The 21,982-nt window shown below is 35.8% G+C and overlaps 2 protein-coding genes and 1 long non-coding RNA gene across 3 annotated transcripts in view; 2 read left to right on the plus strand and 1 right to left on the minus strand.

The window, feature by feature from the left end:
- Positions 1 to 21,982, plus strand: part of LOC122518175 (CCR4-NOT transcription complex subunit 6-like) — a gene marked incomplete in the record, with an annotated part of 788,395 nt that overhangs the window by 182,126 nt on the left and 584,287 nt on the right.
- On the minus strand, positions 12,010 to 13,630 carry LOC122518182. Its single transcript, XR_006304002.1, has 2 exons — positions 13,533 to 13,630; positions 12,010 to 12,446 (listed from the first exon to the last, which is right to left on the minus strand). It is a non-coding gene; the product is annotated as an uncharacterized LOC122518182 (long non-coding RNA).
- Positions 14,172 to 17,619, plus strand: LOC122518174 (GATA zinc finger domain-containing protein 10-like). The gene has a single exon (XM_043636922.1). It carries the CDS (start codon positions 14,716 to 14,718, stop codon positions 17,227 to 17,229), a length of 2,514 nt encoding a protein of 837 aa, XP_043492857.1. The 5' UTR covers positions 14,172 to 14,715; the 3' UTR covers positions 17,230 to 17,619.

Consider the following 21,982-nt stretch of genomic DNA (forward strand, 5'->3'; position numbering starts at 1 on the left):
TTTGAATGTTTTTTCGTAGTCAACTTTATTTAATTATTGTTAGTATTTCTGTTTTTTTTTTTAAATATTTCGTACGGAATAATATTTATTGAAATATTTTCTATATACGTATTAAAAAAAAAATTAAAAACTGTATATTTTATTATTTAAATAATATACAACAATAATTTGACTGTTTTTTCGTAGTCAAAATAAATTCTTTAAGTAGTAATTTACTTGACGTTAAAACTAATGTTACAATCAAGATTAGAATCGATTAATACGTTACAAGATTTTTCCCTTGGCAAAGAAAAAAAAAAAAGAAAAATAAGATTCCTTCCCCCACTTTCTTTTCCTCTCGGATGTATAAACACACAGTAGAATAAACGGGACTATTACTTTCTCGCGTCTGATACGTGACCCGTTGATAAAAGCCTAAAAAAAGAAAGTAGTAGGGGTAAAGGGTGGGTTGGTTGGTTGGTTGGTTTTCTAACCCTGGGTTCTCGAATCCTTGGACTTTCTTCATCGAACGACGACGAAAATCTTTCTCTCTTTCAGTTGTGTGAGATTTCTGGTAAAACCAAGAGAACATTCACAACCCCCATTTCACCGTTTCACGATGGTCGAATGTGGAGTTCCTTTTTCTCTTTCTTTTCCTGTTACCATCCAATTTCGTTCGACTCGAGACGATACGAAATCTTTCTTTTTTTCTTTTCTTTTCTTTTCTTTTCAATTTCTTTTTCTTTCGAAGATTCTGTCGTGAACAGAAGTGTACACAAGGGTGCTGTTATTGAACTAGAAGCAGAAAAAAAAACAGTGAAAGACGAAGGTGTACTAGGGGTTGGAAATAGGAGCGGGGGTTTAGGTAAGGGCGTACAGGGGTAAAGGATTAAGGGTTTAGGGCCATGAATAGATGGACCAGAAAAGAGAAAAGACCCTGATCGTTAGTTCCTGTTTGCAGGATTGGAACCTTACACGATGAATTTAGTACCATTGTCCGTGCTAATTACTTGCTCACCCTAGTGCTCACCTTTTCACTTATTTGTCCAAAATTGGACTAACCTAACCCTCTTTCTATCTTATTATTCTTTTTGTTTCCTTTTCTTCTTCTTTTTTTCGTATCTCTAAACTGATCTCGTTTGTTTTCATCACTTCAGTGCTACAAATTTGATTCAGTTTCTTCTAATAGTATTTCAATAGTAATAGTAATGGTTGATTTTAAATTTAATTATTTTTCTGAAATATCAATGTGTCTTTTCGTGTTTAACTTGAACGTTGAATTGCATTACAAGAGTTAGACAAAAATTCATTGAATATTGAAAATAAATATTGAAAATAAATGTCAATTCGTTTTATACAGTTCTTCGATAGAAAATAAAACATGTTACTGAAATATAAATAATCTGACATAAATGCATTAATTATATTTCTTCTTCTTCTTTTTATTTAATACTTCGAGCAACGTCACGTTTCTCAATCATCATCATCATCATCATGATGATTATAATTATGATCATAGTTATTATTGTTGTTCTTCTTATTCCTCTTCTTATTATTGAATAAACTAATTGAAAAGGTAACAGGAAGTGTTTTAAACTGAAGGGTAACAAACATCTGGGGTGTCTCGTTCTAGCACAATGTTTTTCCCTAACATTAAATAAACTTTGTCCACGTTAGGTAGGCAGGTAGGCAGGTAGGTAGGTAGGTAGGTAAAATAAAGAAAGTAAAGGAAGGAAATAAAATACACACTCTCTGTACAGCTAGTGTGCGTTAGTAAAAAATAAAATAAGAAGAAGAGGAAGAAGACGAAGAAGAAGAGAAGTATTGCTGGACCATAAAGTGCGAATCCCGATATGGAAAGGCCGCCACGATGCGTTAAACTGTCTGCGAGTTTTCGATTTACGATGTGCCGGGATCGAAGTTTATACAAGTACCGGCATTAACAGACGAGAACCATTGCTTTTTACGTGGTCGAATATTTTTTTATTCATATTATTTTTTTACTATTTGTTTCTTTTGATTTTCTTCAATCGAAACGTTGTTAAATTACGAGTCATAGTTATTACATAAACGTATTATCCTTTATTATATTATACGTTTACGTGTATCCTAGTTTTCACAAGCAGTTTGATTATAATAATAAACATTTTATTTATTTTATTATTATTATTATTATTATTATTATTGTTTAATAAAAAACAAAGATATTTCTCAAATATTAGATTAAATATTGTGAATTTTTTTCATACGATTGTATAATTTAACATCATTCTTTTTTTTATATACTTTTTATTTGATAATATATCATTGTAAATGTTTAACATTGATATTTGTTTAATATAAAATTGTATAAATCATCGAGAATTGAAGAGAAAGAAATTTAGCATTATTATATTATACAATATATACGCTTAAAGTACTTTTACAAACTTGTAGACGTTATTTAATTGTTTAACGATAATGATTTAAGTACCATTATTGTTAAAACGCGTATTCGCGTAAAACAACACCCCCTCGGGTAATTGAATTATCGATCCACTATGTTACTCGGACATTTAGAACCATAAAAACTTTTTACAAAATCGATACTAATTATTATTACCTTGCCGACTAATAAATTTATAACATAAATATAATAATATAATAATCTCATTTGTTATCAACGCATTATATATTCCACTATATCTAAATTAACAAATATAAAAAAAAAAAAAAAATTTACAGGAAAAATGAACACCGTAAAAGAGTTCTTCCTCATCGTCAAGATATTCATACGAATTAACGTAAAAGAAAGAAAAAAAAGACGGATGATCTTTAATACGTGTCAGAGAAGAGAAAAGAAGGGTCGAACAGGAACAAGGGGGTAGAATGGAGTGGGCTGCTGGAGTAGGAGGGAGGGGGTGGGGGGGTTGTAGAAAGACAAAAGGCACGCGACCGAGTCTTTTATCCGACGAGTTAAACGTCGACGGTGCGCAGACGTCAGATATTTACTTGCACCACCCCACCCCCACCCCCTCCAACCACCCTCCCTCTAGCTACCCCGTTGGTATAGTTTTCTCATCCTCATTACGTATTCTCTGCCAGCCGTTTAAACCCCCACATTCATGGCGGCCGTTGTAAAACTTTGTACCACCACCACCACCAGCAACCACCACCATACAACTAAACCCACCATTACCTACCATCATCATCGTCGTGTTGGAAAGTTCAATGAAATTAACTTTGCTTTGCATACGCTTAATAGTCTGTATCGTGCTCTTGCACCCTCAGCCTTTCACCTCACCCTCACACCCTTCATCCCCCCTAACCCCCAACCACCTGGCACATCGCGATTCGCGAACCTACACCGAGTTTTGTTCGAACCTCTTCTTTCCACGACCTTTTTCTATCTCTCTCTCTCTCTCTTTCATTCTCATTCTCACTCTTTATTTCTTTTTTTTTTCTTATTTTAGTATTTCACTCTATACGTTAGCAAGGGGACACTGCGATTTTCCGTGCGAGTGGCTTTTATCCGGAGATATTTCTTCTCTCACTTCTTCGTACCTTTCCTTTTTTTCTTCCTTTTCCTCTTCTTCTTCTTCTTCTTCTTTTCTCTGTTCCTTTTTTTTTATTTTTTTTCTTTCCTTCCTTTCATTTTCGTAACGTTTAAATACAAACGTTGAATCGTTTTTAACGATTTTGAACATTTTTTCCATACGGGTGATTATTGTTTGCTACGTTTAATGAACAATTTATTTAAATATATGCCTTTTTTTATTATTTCTTATTTCGTATATTTAACATTAAATCTACTCCCACGCCTAATTTATACCACGCTAGGTCAAACGATCGAGTTCTGTAATTTGTAAGAAAAAAAATAATAAGTTTTAAACTAATGCAATTATTTCTAAATAAAAAGTATAATTATATTCGATGATTAAAAACATTCATAATTATTTGATTTAATTATTATTATTAATTGAATACAGATAAATATATCAACAAATAAACATTCTAATGTATTATTATTTGATTTTGTGTTACAGGTAAGGTGAAACGAAAAAAACTATGAAAAGTTGTCGAAACAATTGATTCGTGGATTAATTTTAAATAAAAAAAAACAAACCATTAAGTAAGTATAGAAAATTTAATAATACAGGATAATAGAAATTGTTCATTTAGAAGATTCGTCGTGTATCGTTTATACGTTCACGCTAAATAAATTTGATTATCTTTTTTAACGAAGTTATAATAGAAAAGATAATTTGTCGAATGTGCAACAACGCAACTCGTCATTCCTAACGTCGTCACGCACCTGCGTAACTCCGTACAGTTCGATCAATAATCGTACACGATGATCTTTCTTGACCCCTGGGTGGGGTCGTTAGGAAGGAGAAGGTACGAGTGAACGTAAGGGGGGCAGGTGGGGGGATTTATCTGGTCAGTCAACTCGTGGACACGTTCGGAAAAGACGTTTGAAGTGTATAAATTACGTTGAAATAATTTATTTCATTTCTATTTTTATTTATTTATTTATGATAGTCAATTTAATGACACACATTTTATTTTTTTCTATAGGAGAAAAATATATATAATAATAGAAAAATAGATAATAGAAAATAAATAATATAAAATATAATATATATATTTTAATATAATCTAATATAATATATATATAATATAATATATAATATAATAGAAAAATAAATAATATAAAAAAAAAATATATATATATATTATATTTAATATAATATAATATAATATAATATAATATCTAATATAATATATAATATAATATAATTATAATATAATATTATATATATAATATACTAATTATAAAGAAAAAATAATATAAAAAAAACAATTTTTTTTTATATTATTCGGAAAATATTGTTTGATTTTATTTCTTCTTCTTTTGATTCGAGTCGACCAGCACGTTGAAATAAAATAAATCAAGAAGAAAGTTCATTAATTGTTTAAAACGATTTTCCTTTTTTTTTTTCGTTAATAATTATAATTAGTTAGACGTATCTATACGTACGTAATACGCATACGTGTATTTTATTTAGTTAACACACTTTAATATTTTTTTGTATATAAATTACATTTATATTTATTTATTTTCCTATTTATCTCTTTTTGCCAGGATACAAATTTATAAATGCGTGTGACACAATTAAATTTTTACGAGTAACTAAAAATAAGATTGTTATCTCGACTATAACGTTAAACGGAATTAGAATGGCGTTATAGTTGAAAAACCGCGATCAAATTCGTTGCTTGATTTAACGAACGGGGGTGAGACGAGGTGAGGTGAGGTTAGGTTAGGTGAGGTGGGTGGTAAATAGAAGGGTGAAGGGTGAGAAAAAATAAAGATAACGTAATTACACTCGTCTGGGATGAGATATAATGAAAGAGTGTCGTCAGTTAGAACGAAAGATTCTGCAGGGGTTGAAAGAGGGGTGGGAAGAAGAAGAAGAAGAAGAAGTAGAAGAAGAAGGGAGAAAAACAGGCTTGAATTATATTCTTCCGTGAAATAGTCGACAAAGATAAAAGAATTGAAAGAAAGAGAACAGTGAGAGGGGGGGGAGGGGGCAAAGTGAATTTTAAGTTCCACGCGTTGTTTCTTTTATTTGTAATTTTAAACTTTGACGTACTTATCGTACATTAATTATTTATAAAAAGAATGTAAAAGAAAATAGTGTTTTTTTTTTTAAAAACAAGATGTCATAAGTCCGTCAGTCACCGACTGTTGGGAATTTATTAATCGAATATATGCTACGGTATCTCGTTCGCAATCGAAACGAACTGTGACCGCAGGGTCGTTCATTAATTATCGTTCATAACCGTTCACGTTATTTCCAATCGATTTGGACGTGCTCCTCGTCTCTTGATAAAAATCTTCTCAACTCTCTCTCTCTCTCTCTTTCTCTTTTGATGATCCTTTCACCAGTCGTCGTAATTCTTCCTGCTGACGATAGGTTTTAAGTTAAATAAAAATGGGTAAAACCGGTATTCGTATTAGTATCGAACGATGGATATACACTGGTTGACTGTGCATGGATAGAAAAAGGATAGATAGATTGATAGACCATGACGATGATGATGATGATGATGATGATGATGAAAGGAAAAGAAAAATAATAATAAAAATAGAAGAATAGGAAAAGAATAAGAAGAAGGAAGAAGGGTGCTTTTCGTGTTGGCCACGAACGACGAAATATGCTAGAGATAAATATCATCTTAACCCCATGCTGTATGTGTCTATATATATGTGTTTGTGTCTGATGGTAAATAACGGTAGATTTAGCAATTTCATTAAGCCGTAGAAGCTTCGGAAAGAGCAAATCGAACGTTCGTAAGCGTAGAGAAGAGGAGTAGTGGTACTCACTTCAGATAGAAAAGTTTCCTGCTTAAAGCATCTTACTTTATCTTTTCTATTTTTCCTACACACATATATTTATTTATATATATACTATATATATGTATCTCTCCCTATCAGAAAGTACCACAGCAATCCCACGGCACGTACGAAGTGGAGTTACAAACGTTTAATGGTCGCTTTCCCCTGCACGGTTTCTTTTTCCCTATTTTTTTTTTCTTCCCTTTTTTCCCCTATTTTTATCCCACTCTTCCACTCCCCCTGCCTACCCGTGTATCTCTCTTTTTTTTTTCTTTTTTTTCTCACGCACATACTCTTTTTGTCTTGTTTCCCTTGTCCTTTAATTCAGCAGAGAAAAATTGTTCGTAATCGTTTGCTTCTTTCAACACTTTTTCAACTTTCAACGTTCAGTACATACACTCGTTCTCTTTTGCAAACAATAACGGGAATATACCGTGCTTTTGTTCGATGAATTTGTTTCTCAATTTTTTTCTTCATTTTTTTAATGATTTATCTTTGGCGACGATGAAACTAAAAGTTACGACGCATTTTTATTTTTTTTCTTTTTTAATTATCGAATAATTACATTCGCGAATTTAAAACGAAGAAAAAGAAGAAGAAAAGTAAGTGGGAAATATTTTTAACGATGGATTAGAAATTGATTTCAAACCAGTCGATAAGAATTTCTATTTTCAACCTGTATACACACATACATACATACATACACACACACATACACACATACATAGAAGTGTTATATTGGAGAGGACCGTTGGGAAATCAAATCTCCCGCCGTGATAATTGGTCAGCATTGATTAACCAACGTGATTGTAGGCTTCCGCAAGTTCAGCTAGAGTAGGTGTATGGGTAGAAGGGTGGCAAAAGGGATGAGGAAGGAAGGGATGAGAGTAGATGGGGATGGTGGTTGTTCAGTGGTGGTCGAACGATCCACTCTATGCGGACTGGACACGCAGGAATGTTCCCCAGAATGTTCCCTAGAATGTCCCTATGGCGCGTCAATGTCTCGATTCCCACGTCGCGTTACTGCACGTCATTCCACTTCGACGATGGGTTTAGTCCTTAGGGCAAAGCTTCTCATCCCTTGTTACATGGGAGATGGTGGGCCTCGATACGCGTTACACACAGACGTTTGTATTTTACGTTTAGGTATAATTTAACGAGGTAGTATTAATTATACATTCATTTTTTAAGACTTTTTATCTAATAATTTGCAACAAGTATGGTGGAAGATTGAATTGTCTCTTTTCGTTGAAATATAAAATTATTTTAAATAATAATAGATGTTTCTCATTTCGTTTTTATTATTTGATTATTTGATTATTAAATCTGATAGAGGAAAAAAAAGAATGAGAAAGATATCGAAATAAAATAGGGGATATATTAGTTGTCTCGTATTTTGCTTTAATGGTTAGAAATTTGTAAAGATTTTCATTTCGTTTACTATCTTTCCATTTTCTGCGATAGTTGGATTAAGAAAGAGAGAAAGAGAGAGCTGGTAGCTGAAGGGGAATCTGATATTCATGTCGACAGGGAGGACAGACGTGGTAATCGTAGAACTCCGACACGACGAACCAATTCCCTCGATCAATTCTTTCCCAAACACGATAGAGAGAAAACGAATTCTCTTGGAAGCCCATGGAAAGTAAAGCGATAGTAGTAGTAGTGGTGGTGGTGGTGGTGTGGTAGTGGTGGGTTGACGTAGACGACGAGAGAGGGTTGAACAAATTTCGAACGTAAATCGTTTTCTATCTTCCTTTTATTGTTTTTTTTTTTTTTTTTTTTTCTCTTCTTTTTGTTCCTTTCACTCTTTTCCTATAGATTCAACAACGTGGCACGCGTTTATGCGATTGCGCAGTAGTATCGTTGCTCGTGTTTCCATTGCTACGAGATCGATGTAAACAGAACATGTAAAAGCAGCCAACCAACCCACCAGCCAGCCAGCCAGTAACGGGTCAACAGCAAACGATACCACCACCACTAGTAGAACTAAAACCAGAACCAGAACCATTTCTACTACCCACTACTGCGACGATTACTTCCACCCCCCTTGAAAGTATCGAGCTCGGGCTAGTTACTACTACTACTATTACTACTACTACTACTCGTTTTAGGCTATTTATCCTTCGTCAAGCCGTTTTCCATAGTATACCCGTTGCGATTACGGAACACCACTCGTATATATCCTACCCAACCAGGTTTTGGTTCGCGTTCGTTAGCGCCCAACTTGGGATCTTTGCCAATCGGTCGGATTTAATACCCCCGCTAGGGAAAAACTAGTAACTTTTTTCTTTTCCTTTGGTTTGTTTGTTTGTTTGTTTGTTTGTTTTCCTTTTCTCCTTCTCCTTCTTCTTCTTCTTCTTCTTCTTCTTCTTGCACGTTACGTGTGTGTATGAACGAACGAACGAATGAACTTTGCACGAAGTGGCAAATTCTACGCCTGGGAGTGAAGATGAAGTGTAGTAGTAGTAGTAGTAGTAGCTCTAACCGAAAATAAGACGAGAGTGTTTCGAATCCTCGCCAACTTTGCTTAGAATTGACTTTCTTCTTTTCCCTTCTCGCGGATTAGTCTTTTCCTTTGTTTTTTTTCGTTTCCTTTTCCTTTTCTTTTCTCGTACACTCTTTCTTCCGCCTTTCCCCAATTTTTACTTTCTTCGAACTAAATGAGAAAAACTTTCTAAGAATAAAAGAATTATTTTTTCTTTCTCTTCTCCCACTTACTTTACGTTCATAACGTTATGCCCTTATTTTTTTTTTTTTCTCTCTAAAGCAACGTTACTCTTCCTTTTTTTTTTTTTTTGGCTTTCTTCGAGTCACACGATTATTTGATGATTTAATGCCACTTAGATATAACGATTAATTATTTCTTAATTTATTTTATTCTTTTTTTTTAATAATTCAATAATTATATTCAATATTATTACGCAATGCTAAACGAAATTTTTCTAATTTTTCATTTGTACAACACGACAACAGTCTCTATCGAAATAAAAAAATATAGAAAAAAAAGGGAGGGTGAATATAACAAAAAAAAACGTTGGCACGAAGTTATCCCAAACGAACTATTAGATGGATTGATGATTCGCGATATGAACGATTCATCTACTTTTGCATTTACGGTTAGCCCAATTGAACGTGCCAAAATGTTGGCTTGAGAAGAGAATTCTGACTTGGAAATATTCATTAAATTCCAATTCAATGTGTTCACTCGCGAATATTTGCTCTTATTTAATTTATGTCTACCCCCACTCCTCCCTCCCATGTGTTTCAACGGAGAGATGACAAAAAACACACGCACACACGCACACACTCGTACAAAAATGAGAAAAAATTGCAATATCTATCTTTTTATCTTGCCCTATTCTTTTATTTATTTCCTTATTTCTCTTTCGATCTGTCCAAGTACGAATGGTGGTGTATAGTAGCATCCAGAGTTCCTGTGCAATTATCGGACTGTCAGCTGACAGTTTGAGTCGACGAGTAATAACGCGCGAAATCCGTCCGATCTTCGACGTCGAATCCTTCCGCATTCAACTCTCTCTCTCTCTCTCTCATTCTCATTTTCATTCTATTTCTATCTTTCTCTCTCTTTTCTATTTTTTTATTTTTATTTTTTTTTACTAGGCAAGAGAAGAATTTAAACGACACGACACCTTGGCGCACACTTTTGTTTTTTAATCTTTTCATTTTACCCATCGTACCATCGTTCGTTGTCGGTGTGTGTGTGTACACCTTTCTCTTTTCTTTTATCATCGTCATCCTCTTTCTGTCTCTTTTTCTCACATACACATATATTGACAGATAGACAGACTATCTATTTATCTATTTATCTATTTTTTTGCTTTAGATATCTCTCGTTTAACGATTAACGTTTTCTAGGACCAACTATGACGGACTATGACGGATAAATGGAATACGAAATACTTACACTCTGTTTCTTTCTTATTTATATACTTTTTGTCTTTTTTTTCTTGAGAAAATATTCGTAGCCAGTTGGTTGCACCATAGAAGAGAACGTCGACCATAAACTTGCGAACAATCACGATAATGGATACCTTCTAGGAAAAGTTATAGCAAAGCCGGTGTAATAATCGGCCGCCCGCAAGGGGAACCATCACCGACCATGGATTCGTGGGTGGTGGTGATAAGGGGGCAGGGGTTTAAAACAACTAGGGGAGAACAAAAAATAGATGGATAGTTTGCTCGTTTGTTTGTTTGTTTGTTTGTTTGTTTGTTTGTTTGCTTGTAAATTTATGAACGAATGTTATTTCAGATTTTTGATTGATGAATTAAGAAAAGATAAAAGAGATACTAAAATATATATAAATGATATTATTTTTCAAATGATTCAATTATAATACACACGAATATTTTATTCGTAGTTCGAATTGAATTTTGAATAACTTATTTACTCGTAGAATTTGAAAAGAAAATTATAATCATCGAAATAAAAATGATAAAAAAAAAACAAATAATATCGAAGACAAAATATTCTACGTTCAATCGAATTATGAAAATCAATTAAATCGATCGTAAAATTTGTAAAATTGTCGTTGAAAATCATCTCTCGATATTATAAGATTTAACAAAATGATCGTCATAAGACACATCTAACACATCTAACGCAATAATATAAACGTTTTATCGTGTTATGTTACGTGAATCGTATAAAATGTGCATTACGTAAAAATGTATAGCTCGTAGTAACAATTACTAACGGTACGTGTCGTTTGTTAGATCGAATAAATCGATAAAGTGAAAATGATCGTTGAGGGTTAACGTTTCGAAGATACAACAACCAATGCTAGCAAGCAAGCAAGCAAGCAAGCAAGCAAACAAGCAAGCAAGTTAGCGAGTTAGCAAGTTAGCGAGTTAGCAAGTTAGCTGTTTAGTTACGTATACATATACACACACACACACATATATATATACATGCCATTTCTGTTGGTCGCGCTCGGCATCGTTAGCCCCGTTTTTCGATGCAATTGAATCTCTTTTCAACGTCATCGGCGAGACAATATTTATCGCCAAGTCATTCTCACGATAGATGCAACGATCCTATTACGGGGATCGTGAGCCCGGAAACGTACTCGTTCTGCATCGCTCCGCATCGTCGAATGATTTCGTGAATAGCTCTTTCTCTTTCCCCCTCTCTCTTTCTCTTTTTATCATGAATTGTATACCGAACGATATAAAATGATTTTCATCATCATCATCCTATGATAATCCATAGAAAATTCTTTGATATCGAGATGATCTTCGTCTTCTCATCTCTACGAATAAATAAAAAAAAAAAAAACAATGTATAAGTGCATTGTGTTGAGTTAAAATCTTCTAGGTTCCTTTTTTTCTTTTTTTCTATATGTGCTACGAGAAACTATATAAAAAAATAGAAAAAAAACAAGAAAGAAAGATGCCAGTGGTGCGAATAATTCTTCTCGGATGGATCGTTTCGTAGCTTGGTTTGCCGCCGCAAGCGATTGATGACTTGTGACCCACTTTTAAGTACTCGTGACCTCGATGCGAGGGTGCCATGCCACGATCAAAGATATCGTTCTTTTTCATTCTTCTCCTCCTCCTCCTCCTCCTCTTTCCCCTCAAACCTCTTCCCCCTACTTTTTTCTCGTCCCCTACCCAGTTCTTCCTTTCTCTCACTTTTATCTTCACGACTTGGCTTTCTCGTTAGCTCCTACCCACGTGCACATAAATTGGAACATAAACGAGTACGCGTATCATCATCTGGCTAGGTAGGACTGACTACGTTTGCTTGATCTTCCGTATCCGATAATAGGGCTTAGAAAAAGACAGAGAAAGGAAGACCCTAAGCATGTATGCACACATCTATGTATGTATGTACGTATTCATTGTTATTACGTCGAGTGATATCTATTTCCATTCGCATAAGTTTCCAGTCAATCAACCAAGTCAACTGTTCACGTTGAATTTTCTTCTTCTTCTTCTTCCTCTTCTTGTTCTTTTTCCCCCTGTTAGTAATTTTCAAACGTAGGGTTTGTCTCTTGTCTTATCTCGTCTTAGTTGTGTGTATCCTTTGCAAACATCAGACAGACTCAGCAGACTCACTCCTGTGCTGCAACAACCGATTCGAAAGCCACTATTTACCAATCACATCGAGCTAGAGAAAGAGAGTGAGTGAGTAAGTGTGAGAGAGAGAGAGAGAGTTAGTTAGTTAATAGTAGTAGTAGTAGTAGCAAACTAGAACTCGTCCCAGCGTGACGAGCTTTCTCGTCATTATCAGTTCTCTCTATTCCTCGTTTCCGAGTGGCATCGAGAGGTATTACTTTACATTTCCTTCCTACAAGACCCACCTACCCTCCCCCACCCAACCCTTCTTCGCTAAGATCCAATGATACAAAGTAGCTATTTGCTAAAAGAAAAAGAAGAAGGGATACCACCCCTGAGTCACCCTCAGTTTCACTACATCGGTATAAATTGGAAACTCGATCGAGAATGAGGAATAAGAGGAAAGAGGGGTTTAGGAAAACAGGAAAAAAAAGGGATTGTATTTATAAGAAACGTTAATACTATGCAAAAGATATCTTTTTCTTTTCGTTCCCGTTTAAGATTGGACACGTAGACCATTTTCTCGCTCGTAGAATTTATTCTAACTAAATTGCAGATAAATGCAAACAATAAACCATTATATAATAGTTATTCTCGTACAGAATAGTAGAATCAAGCGAGCAAGCAAGCAAAGTAGTAGTCTTCGTGTTCCCGTTTTCTGCATTATCAAACTTAATCGTCAGACTTTCTTATCGCTAACCCTGCACATTTTTTTCTGAGTTTTTTTCTTCTCCCCTCCCCCAACTGGCCCTCCCCATTATCCTCAGTCGTGTAGAAAGGAAAAGCAGGTTATACTTGAGTTTATCTTTCGAAAGGGAAGCGTCGAAAGTCAAAGCAACTTGGACCGGAACAAATTCCTCCTCACAAAAGATTCTAGATGTGTTAAACTTTAGAATATATATATATATATCTTTTATATGCATATGTATATATGTGTTGTGTATCTGGTGCTGTACTGGCCGGCTTTCTCCGATAGCTCGCTAAATTGTGACGCCGTCATCCGGAGGAAGAACGACGCTTTCAGTACACACACAAACACACATATATATATTACTTTTACATATACATATATATATAAGTTATATATACACACGATGAAGTTTCGTCGAGCCGCTGTATCGTTGTGAAGTAAAGTAGAAGGCAGAGCAGGCAGCCAGGCAGGCAGGCAGACAGGCAGGCTGTGTGGCACTTGGTGGTGGTAGAGTAGAGTAGTAGTGGCTGCTGCTGCTGATGGTGGTGGTGGTGGTTGGTGGTGGTGGTGGTGGTTGGTGCTGGTGGTGGTGGTGGACCGTCGTGGTGGTGGGTTCTGCTGGTGCTGCTGCTGCTGGTGCTGGTGCTGCTGCTGGTGCTGGTGCTGGTACTCTGGTGTGTTCGCGGAGCTAAGGGTGGGGAGACCTCCCCACGTCGAAGTGACTTGGAAAAGAGAGAGAGACGTTGGTGTAGAGGCGCGCTCAACCGAGCTAGTAGTCTCTCAGTATCGTTCCAGCCGTGGGTTCGTACGGTCTTATGGGGGGAGATAGATATATTCTTCGCGTATGTTAGAATATAGTGTTTAGTATCATTGAATAATAACGTTTTTTATCTGACGTTACACATCACATTTTTTCATCGTGAATAATTATTTCATACCGACGAGAAGTGAACGTTTATTAATTAATTAATATTTGCGTTCATATCTGTTTATCTATTTATCGTATCTCCCAATTTTGACAATTTTTTTCTTCTTTTTTTTTCTTCTCTGATTTATTTTTTTTTCTCGATTCTTTTTTTCTTTTTTTTTTCTTATTATAATTTCGTCAAAGGAATCGTTTCCGATCGAAAGAGATAGAGAAAGAAAGAGAGAGAGAGAGAGAGAGAGAGAGAGTGATGATCGAGCATACATATATTATCGAGGACACATACATCATGGGCTAGATCGAGTACACTTGGCTCGTGGAGATGCCGAGAGGAAAGACGCGTACAGAAGAAAACTGGGTCAGTGGTGTTGAGTGTTCTGTGATCGTTTATTCCTCGTCTTCCTTCTTCCTATTTTCTTCTTGGGTGTGATAGAAGAAGAAACAAGAAATATATATATATATAATATAAATAAGATTAAAACAAGGATAGTAGAGGAAAATTGGTAGAAGAAGGGTTTTGTATTATTCCGCTAAAACGGGGTGAAATGTGTCCTGTCTTAAGTTGATAATAATCATCTATTAAGAATCGTTGTTGACGATATAATAAGGTGTGATAAAAAAGAAAAAAGGGGCTTATTCGATAAGTAGCCTATTGTAAGGATGAGCCCAGGCTCTCAGGGCACCCTGGAGGTGGAGCGTTACATCGGCAGCTGTTTGATATCGTCCAACGTTCGTAACGGAACGCATAAAACGATTATTGGGAAAAAACAGGATCCGAATAATTTAAGGGGGAAGAATAATACGAAAGTTTGTTATACTGCTGGTGGACAGAATTACGGTAACGGTGGGGAACAATGTTCTATGCAATACGGTACGGTTTCTGGTGGTTGGGCGGGTGCACCGCTCATCTCGATGACGTCCAGTCCTCGTAGATGTAATCAAGGCTTGTCTAATTCGGTTGGACAACAGCAACAACAATCGCAAGCCTGCGAACAACAACAACAACAACAACAACAGCAGCAACAGCAGCAGCCACAACAGCAACAGCAACAGCAGCAGCAGCAGCTGAACGGACACCTGCACAAAAGTCCCCTCTCCAGATTAGCCATTCACACACAAGGTGCACCGTTGATTCTCGCCGGTCGGTTTCACAATCGCGGCAAAATACACGTTGGAAACGCCAGTGTCAGCGTCCTTGGCAGCAACGGAGTTCCCAGCAACGGCAACAGCAACAATCTCGCGGTCGGTGGTTACGTTCACGCTAATGGAAACTCATCGGCGAACACGATGAACAGTACGATGAACGGTTCTACTAACAGCGGATCGACGAGATGTCCGGCACCGCCGCGACCCAGAAGGCCAATGGATTCTGCGAAAAAGGTCCAGACGACTAACGGAAAGGGTAGCGATTGTTCGAACGTTTCCAAAGATTCGACGGGGACAAATATCGCCAACATAGATTCGTTGAGCATCGCTAGCGACGAGAGTTCTGGATCTAATAATTCGGAGAACAGTCTACCGCGAATCATAAAACCACGGAAACGTAGAAAGAAAGATAGGAAACCACCTAACGGAGGGATAGCAACGTCGTCATCGATGGATGCCAGTTCAACGATGACGACGACGACGATGACGACGACGACGATGACGGCGACTACGACGACAACGACGACGACGAGTTCTACGACAACTATGCTAACCAAATTGGAGGAATCTCAACAACAATCGCAACAGCAGCAGCAGCAGCAACACCAGCAACAATATCATCATCATCATAATCATAATCATCATCATAATCACCAACAGCAACAACGAACGAGTCCGAACGGTGCCGTTAACGAACAATCCAATCTCGCGATGTCGTTGAAACCTTACGTATCGGTTAGTTGTTACGATCAACAAAGATACGAAAGTGGATCGGTTCAACAGAGAAACCACAGAAGACCACCCATCGGCAGGGAAAGTGTTTACGGTTCTTGCCGGGCGCAGGTGTCTTCCGTGCAGGCCATTGCCGACATCAGGCAACAGAGGTACGCGCATCGGCACGTGCAAGTGAAAGTGCTGGACGACAACAGAAACGTCGTAGTGCCGGGCACGATGCGAGCGATTCAGTCGAAAGCAGCTTACAGGCCGCATAGTCATCATCATCACCATCATCATCACCACCATCACGTAGTTAGTAATAACAACAACAACAACAATAACAACAATAACAACAACAACAACGTTGCATCTCGTTACGTTCATCATCAGGATTATAACGATGCACCGGGAAATTGCGAGGACGGTGGTTTCACCGACGGATTGGGATTATGTCAGTGTCGTTATTGCGATCCGTCCGGATTAATATGGGACGTTGATCAGAACGGATATTCACCGTATTTAACTGCACCAACGTGTAACGATTTTTGTCCCGTTAATCAATACCCTTCTGCTCAACAACAAATCTTTCTGTCACGTGGTGGTAGTGGTGGTTCGTCTCTCGGTTGTCAAGATCGGCACCAACATCATCATCAGCACCATCAGCATCAGCACCAACATCAACATCAACATCAACATCATCATCAGCAACAACAACAGCAGCAAGCAACGATCGAAAGATTATTCGACGTTGAATGTTCGCGTTTGACGAGATCGGAACGCGATGCACCAGCACCGGGTGCAACCTCTTCCGGCACCGCGGTAATTTTAAGGCGTAGCTGGAGTGATCCGACAAGTTACTTCAGCGAAGAAATTACCACTGCACCCAGCAGAGACGTCGGCGTGATCGGTGACAGGGGTCAATCCGAGAATGGCAGCAAACGTTGCGGTGGTAGCGGAACGTTTTGGCACGGTGATACGACGGCATCATCGGCTGGTGGTACAGCCAACGGCACTTCTAACGTATCCTCGACGAACGGTAACTTAGGTAATTCAGCTGGTTCACCCAGCTCCAAGGGCCTCGAGGTATCCACGGAAATCGTTACCTCGCCGAACGGTCATCGGGACTTGGAAATCAAGTTTTATTCGCCATCGCCGAATCCTCAGATCTTCTCGTCCTCCGTAGTTACCATCGACGAGGACAACAAATCCATATTCGTCGAGGAAGACGAAGAGGATTTCAATGATATTTGGAGTTACCACGAGTCCAAACTGCAACAGGATTTTCGTAGTTTGTTACAGGCCGAGGAGTAGTGATCGAAAGTTTTCTTTTCTATTTCATTCCTTTTTTTCTCTTTTTCTTTTAACGGAACGACAATTCCTATTCGAATTATTATACGGTGGTTCTTTCGTTTCGCTTCTATTTTCATTTATATCCTCTTCCGAACACGTTAGAGGGAAATTATGAAAAATAATGTAAAGTTAAAAGTATACAAAGAAGTTTTTAATGAATGAAAGAATGAGAATGAACGTACGAACGAGGAATAGATGAATATTATTCTACTGTTCCGAAGCAAATTTATTAAACGGGAATGAAACGAGACTCGTGATAATCGAGTAACGAGACGAACTGTGCTGAAGAAAGAAGAGCAACGAAACGGACGCGTGCCGAACAACATCACGAAGAAAGAACAAGAAGAACAAGAAGAAGAAGAAGTAGTAGTAGTAGTAGTCAAGTTTGGTGGGGAGGAGAGAATTCCTCCTAACGGTGCAAGTAGTATACACGTAGTGTACGTGACAAGCCTACACTGAAAGAAGAAGAAGACACACAGAAAGAAAGAAAGAAAGATAGTCAACGACGTTCGGTTGCTGCTTCATTCGTTTGAAAGTTTTCTTCATCGTGAAGTGTGGTCAATTTACGGGGTTGATTGGGGGAGAAGGGCTGAGAAATATATCTTTTTCTCATCTCGAAAAAATGCATTAAAAAAAGGATACGCAAAATCTATGTACATCAAATCTTGTTTAGTTTCGGATTAAAAAATGATTATAGTTAATGAAGATAAAAAAAAAAGAAAGGAAGAAAGGAAGAAGAACAAATAAACTAAGCCGGACAAGTTGCACTTTTCCAAGAAAAACACGATGACGACAACAACAACAACAACCAACAACCAACAACAACCAACAACTTTCACCTTTCGTTGAAACAACGCCGGATTCGCAACGGGAAAGAAACGAAACGGTGTTTTTAAAAAACGGTGATCTAGTGATTAATCGACGAAACGATTAAAAGCGGAGAATGGTCCACGGAATTGCACCGAGTGCAACAAACACGCGCGCAGCCCTCGTGTCTGTGACACCCACCCCCCACCTCCACCCCCTTCAACCCCGACAACCCCTCTTTCTTTCCTTCCTTCCACCCTTTTCCGAGAGAACTCACGAATCGCGTAGTGCAGTCTAAACCCCTAACCCCTTTCCCTCCCCCCGCACCCCCGTTTAATACTTTTTCATCAGCCGAGTACGACCACGACTACTACTGTGTTTTATCTTTATTTTCTCTCTATTTTTTTTGGTTTCCTTTTTTTGAAACAAATTGTCAGATCTCCGAGGGGAACAATAATTAAAAGATCTTTGCATCGAACTATCGTTTTTGTAAATAATCTTTTTCCAACTGGTAGATGAATTTTTGTTTTTGTTTATAAACGTCGTTAATTTAACGCGAGTTTTTCGTTGCTCAAAATCCGAATCGTGGGAGAATAATGAGAGATTTTATTCTTAAATATTAATTACTATAAATAATATATGATATTTTTTTTCATATTAAATTCCTTTTTTTTTTTAAATATTGTTTCAATTTAAAAATCTTTTATTTAAACTGGAACAAAAGTAATACGCGTCATCCAAATGATTTGTTTTACGAAACGTGTTTAGTTAACGCATATTAATTCTCTCATTATCATCATCTGTCTCTTTACATTATTTATCATTATATTATTTTGTTGTAGAACATAAAAGAAAAACATTTCTATCGATCTCACAAACAAACAAACACACACAAACACACACACACAGACACATAGTCGAATATTTTAATATATATTTCTTATTACTAATTTTCTTTTCGAGTTCGATTGAAATATTTATTCACGTCGTGAAGGAAACGGGATGGGATAGGGTGGAGGGGGTGGATGGTAGGTGTGTATACTCGTAGCGCGTAAATTAATTATTGTCCCCCTGATTATTATCAGGTGTTCAAGCGTAACTTTATACGTATATATATATACAAACCTATCTATATATATGTATGTATAAAAATAAAAAAATAAAATTATTAAGAATAATAATAATAATAATAATAATAATAATAATTAAAAAAAACAAAAAGTAAAATTATATGTATGTATCATCTTAGAATAAAAAAAAAAATGGTCGCCTCACGGATTTACTCGTATATGTAAACGTATTAATCGTGAACACGTTTAGAAAAAACGAATCGATACGATTATTATAATATGAGAGAAAGAGAAAGAGAGAGAGAAAGAAAGAGAGAGAGAGAGAGAGAAACTGATTATTAAAAATCGCTTTCCCTAATTGCGTTTGATTCGTTTTTTCTTTTTTCCTGGCGACAAGTAAATCCCTGCTGGACGATCTACTCGATCATTGAACTTTTTTTTCTTTTTTCTTGTATTTTTTTTTTTTTTGCGACAAAGTGAGTTCCCGACGAACACAGCTATCGAGATTTTCGTCCCCCTTTTTGTTTTCCATTCCTCTGCCTTTAAACAATTTAAGGATAAGGATAAGGAAAGGGGGTTCGTTTGTGCGCGTGAATTTTTTTTTCTCCCCTTTTTTCGTATTGTTTTTGCAAAGGAATAAAAAATAGAAAAGAAAGAGAGTGCTCCTGTACGTTTACGTATGTGTGTTTGTGTGTGTGTGAGAGAGAGAGAGAGAAAAAGAAAGTTTATAAAAGTAATTGTTCGTTTGGAAAAATGCACGTAGAGATGCACGTTGTTTAAACAAACAAACAAACAAAAAAATGAACAAAAAACATTTCTTATTTCGTTTAGATCGTAAGTTTCATAGATCTTAAGACGGTGAACTCAATTTTCATCCCTTTTTTTTTTTTCTCGATCGTTCTCTGTTGTCTATATGTGTACATAAATTGTTCACGAGAGAGAAAAAGAAAGAGAAAGAGAGAGAGAGATTATTGATGTTGTTGTTGTTGTTGTTACAAAAAAAAAAATCGAATTGAAAACAATTTACTGCGTATAAATTAAAAAAAAAAAAAAAGAACACGTGGTCTCTTGTTTCTCTTTTTTCAATTAACTGCACTTATTTCTCTTTCTCTTCTTATAAATCTCTGAATAAGAAATGAAGAAAGAAAATAAAATAAAATGAAATAAAATAAAATAAAATAAATGTAAAAGGGAGAGATTAAAAAAATGGTAGCAAGTTTTATTGCTAATAATAATAATAATTAATTGACTCCTTGTAAGGGGGAAAGGGGGGAAGAAAATCAATCATCGAAGATGTTTCGTTGGGAACTCAAACAATTATTGCATAGTGGATGAAAAAGTAAGAATGTGAGGGTGTTATGTTAAATATGTGAGAGCAATGAGATAAAAGAGAGAGAGAGAGAGAGAGAGAGATATTTAAACACGACGAATTATAAGAAAATATTATTAATTATTATACGAAAAACTTTGGAAGCCTTTTTCTTTCTTTTTAGTTTGTTTTTAAGCTTCGTTGACGAGAAAAAAAAAAAGAAGAAGAAGAATAAGGAAATTTAAAAGGAAAAAAAAAGGAATAAGAAATAAATAAATAAATAAATAAATAAATGCGTTTAATGGTGGGTATTATTTACTCGAGATGAGAGAATTCATTAATTTATTCGTTTTTTTTTTTTTTTTTTTTTTCAAATAAATTATACGATCATTAATAATAATAATATTAATAAATGATATGTGAATAATATTTTTAATTATTTCATATAAAACAAAACGAAACGAAACGAAACAAACAAACAAACAAAAAATAATAATGATTATGCGTTAAATGTTAAATCGCATTTCGTGCCTTTAAACCGAATATAAAAGCATCATCATCATCATGATAATCATCATCGTGTCATCAATGTCTATTAAATAAATTGATTTCATTTCGAAATACGAATTTCAATGAAATGAATAACGATAGAGAAAAAATATCCTATAATAATAATATCGTTTATTTCTCGTTAAATATTATTTTGTTTGAGATTTAAAAAAAAAAAAAAAAAAAAAAGAAACATAATAACGACCAAAAGTAATCATCATCGACGATTTATTTCTATTCAATTTTTATTTTAATTAAATTAAGTCCCCTATCGAGAAAAAAAAAACAAATGTACTACGCTTTTTTCCCCTGGCAAGAAAACAAAAAAAAATAAAAAAAAAAAAATCATAGAGACTCGTACGAAATTAGTGTTTAGGGTTCGTACGATGCATATAATTATTAAATAAAAATTTAATGAAACAATAATAGCAAGAAATCCATTTTTCCAATGTTCCTTCGAGTTCCAACTAATACAAACACACACACACATATATACATATATATATATACCAATCATAGTCTCGGTTCAAGCGTGAGTTTGACGAAGCATTATGATCCTCCCACGTCAATCTAGTGGGTGGGGGGAGGTGGGTGGGTAAAACTGGGGAGAAAACTTCTTCGCTCTTACTTTTTATTTCCTTTTCCTTTTCTTTTTCTTTTCTTCTTCTTCTATTCTCTCCTTCATATTTTCTAGACAGTCCTCCCCCCCTCCGCCCCCCACCCTGTATCTTTCGAGTTTTCTTTTCTGTAATTAATCCATCACGCTGAGTAAATACACCGGGGTCGTTTTCGTTCCGCACAGATTGACATCGAGTGAGAAACACGATATCTTTGCTTTACGTTACTATTTCTTTTTTTTTTTTTTTATTTTATTTATTTTTCCTTTTTATTCTTTCAAGGAAAAATCACGAAAGCTCGAGTTTCCTCGTTTATTTTTTTTTAAATATATATATATATTTTTTGTTATATACGTTCCATT

The sequence above is a fragment of the Polistes fuscatus genome, unplaced genomic scaffold (genome assembly GCF_010416935.1).
Source record: "Polistes fuscatus isolate 324 unplaced genomic scaffold, CU_Pfus_HIC Scaffold23, whole genome shotgun sequence".
Classification (NCBI taxonomy): domain Eukaryota; kingdom Metazoa; phylum Arthropoda; class Insecta; order Hymenoptera; family Vespidae; genus Polistes; species Polistes fuscatus.

Coding starts and splice junctions, on each gene's coding strand:
- LOC122518174 (XM_043636922.1), top strand. CDS start 14,716: ATGAGCCCAGGCTCTCAGGGCACCCTGGAGGTGGAGCGTTACATCGGC.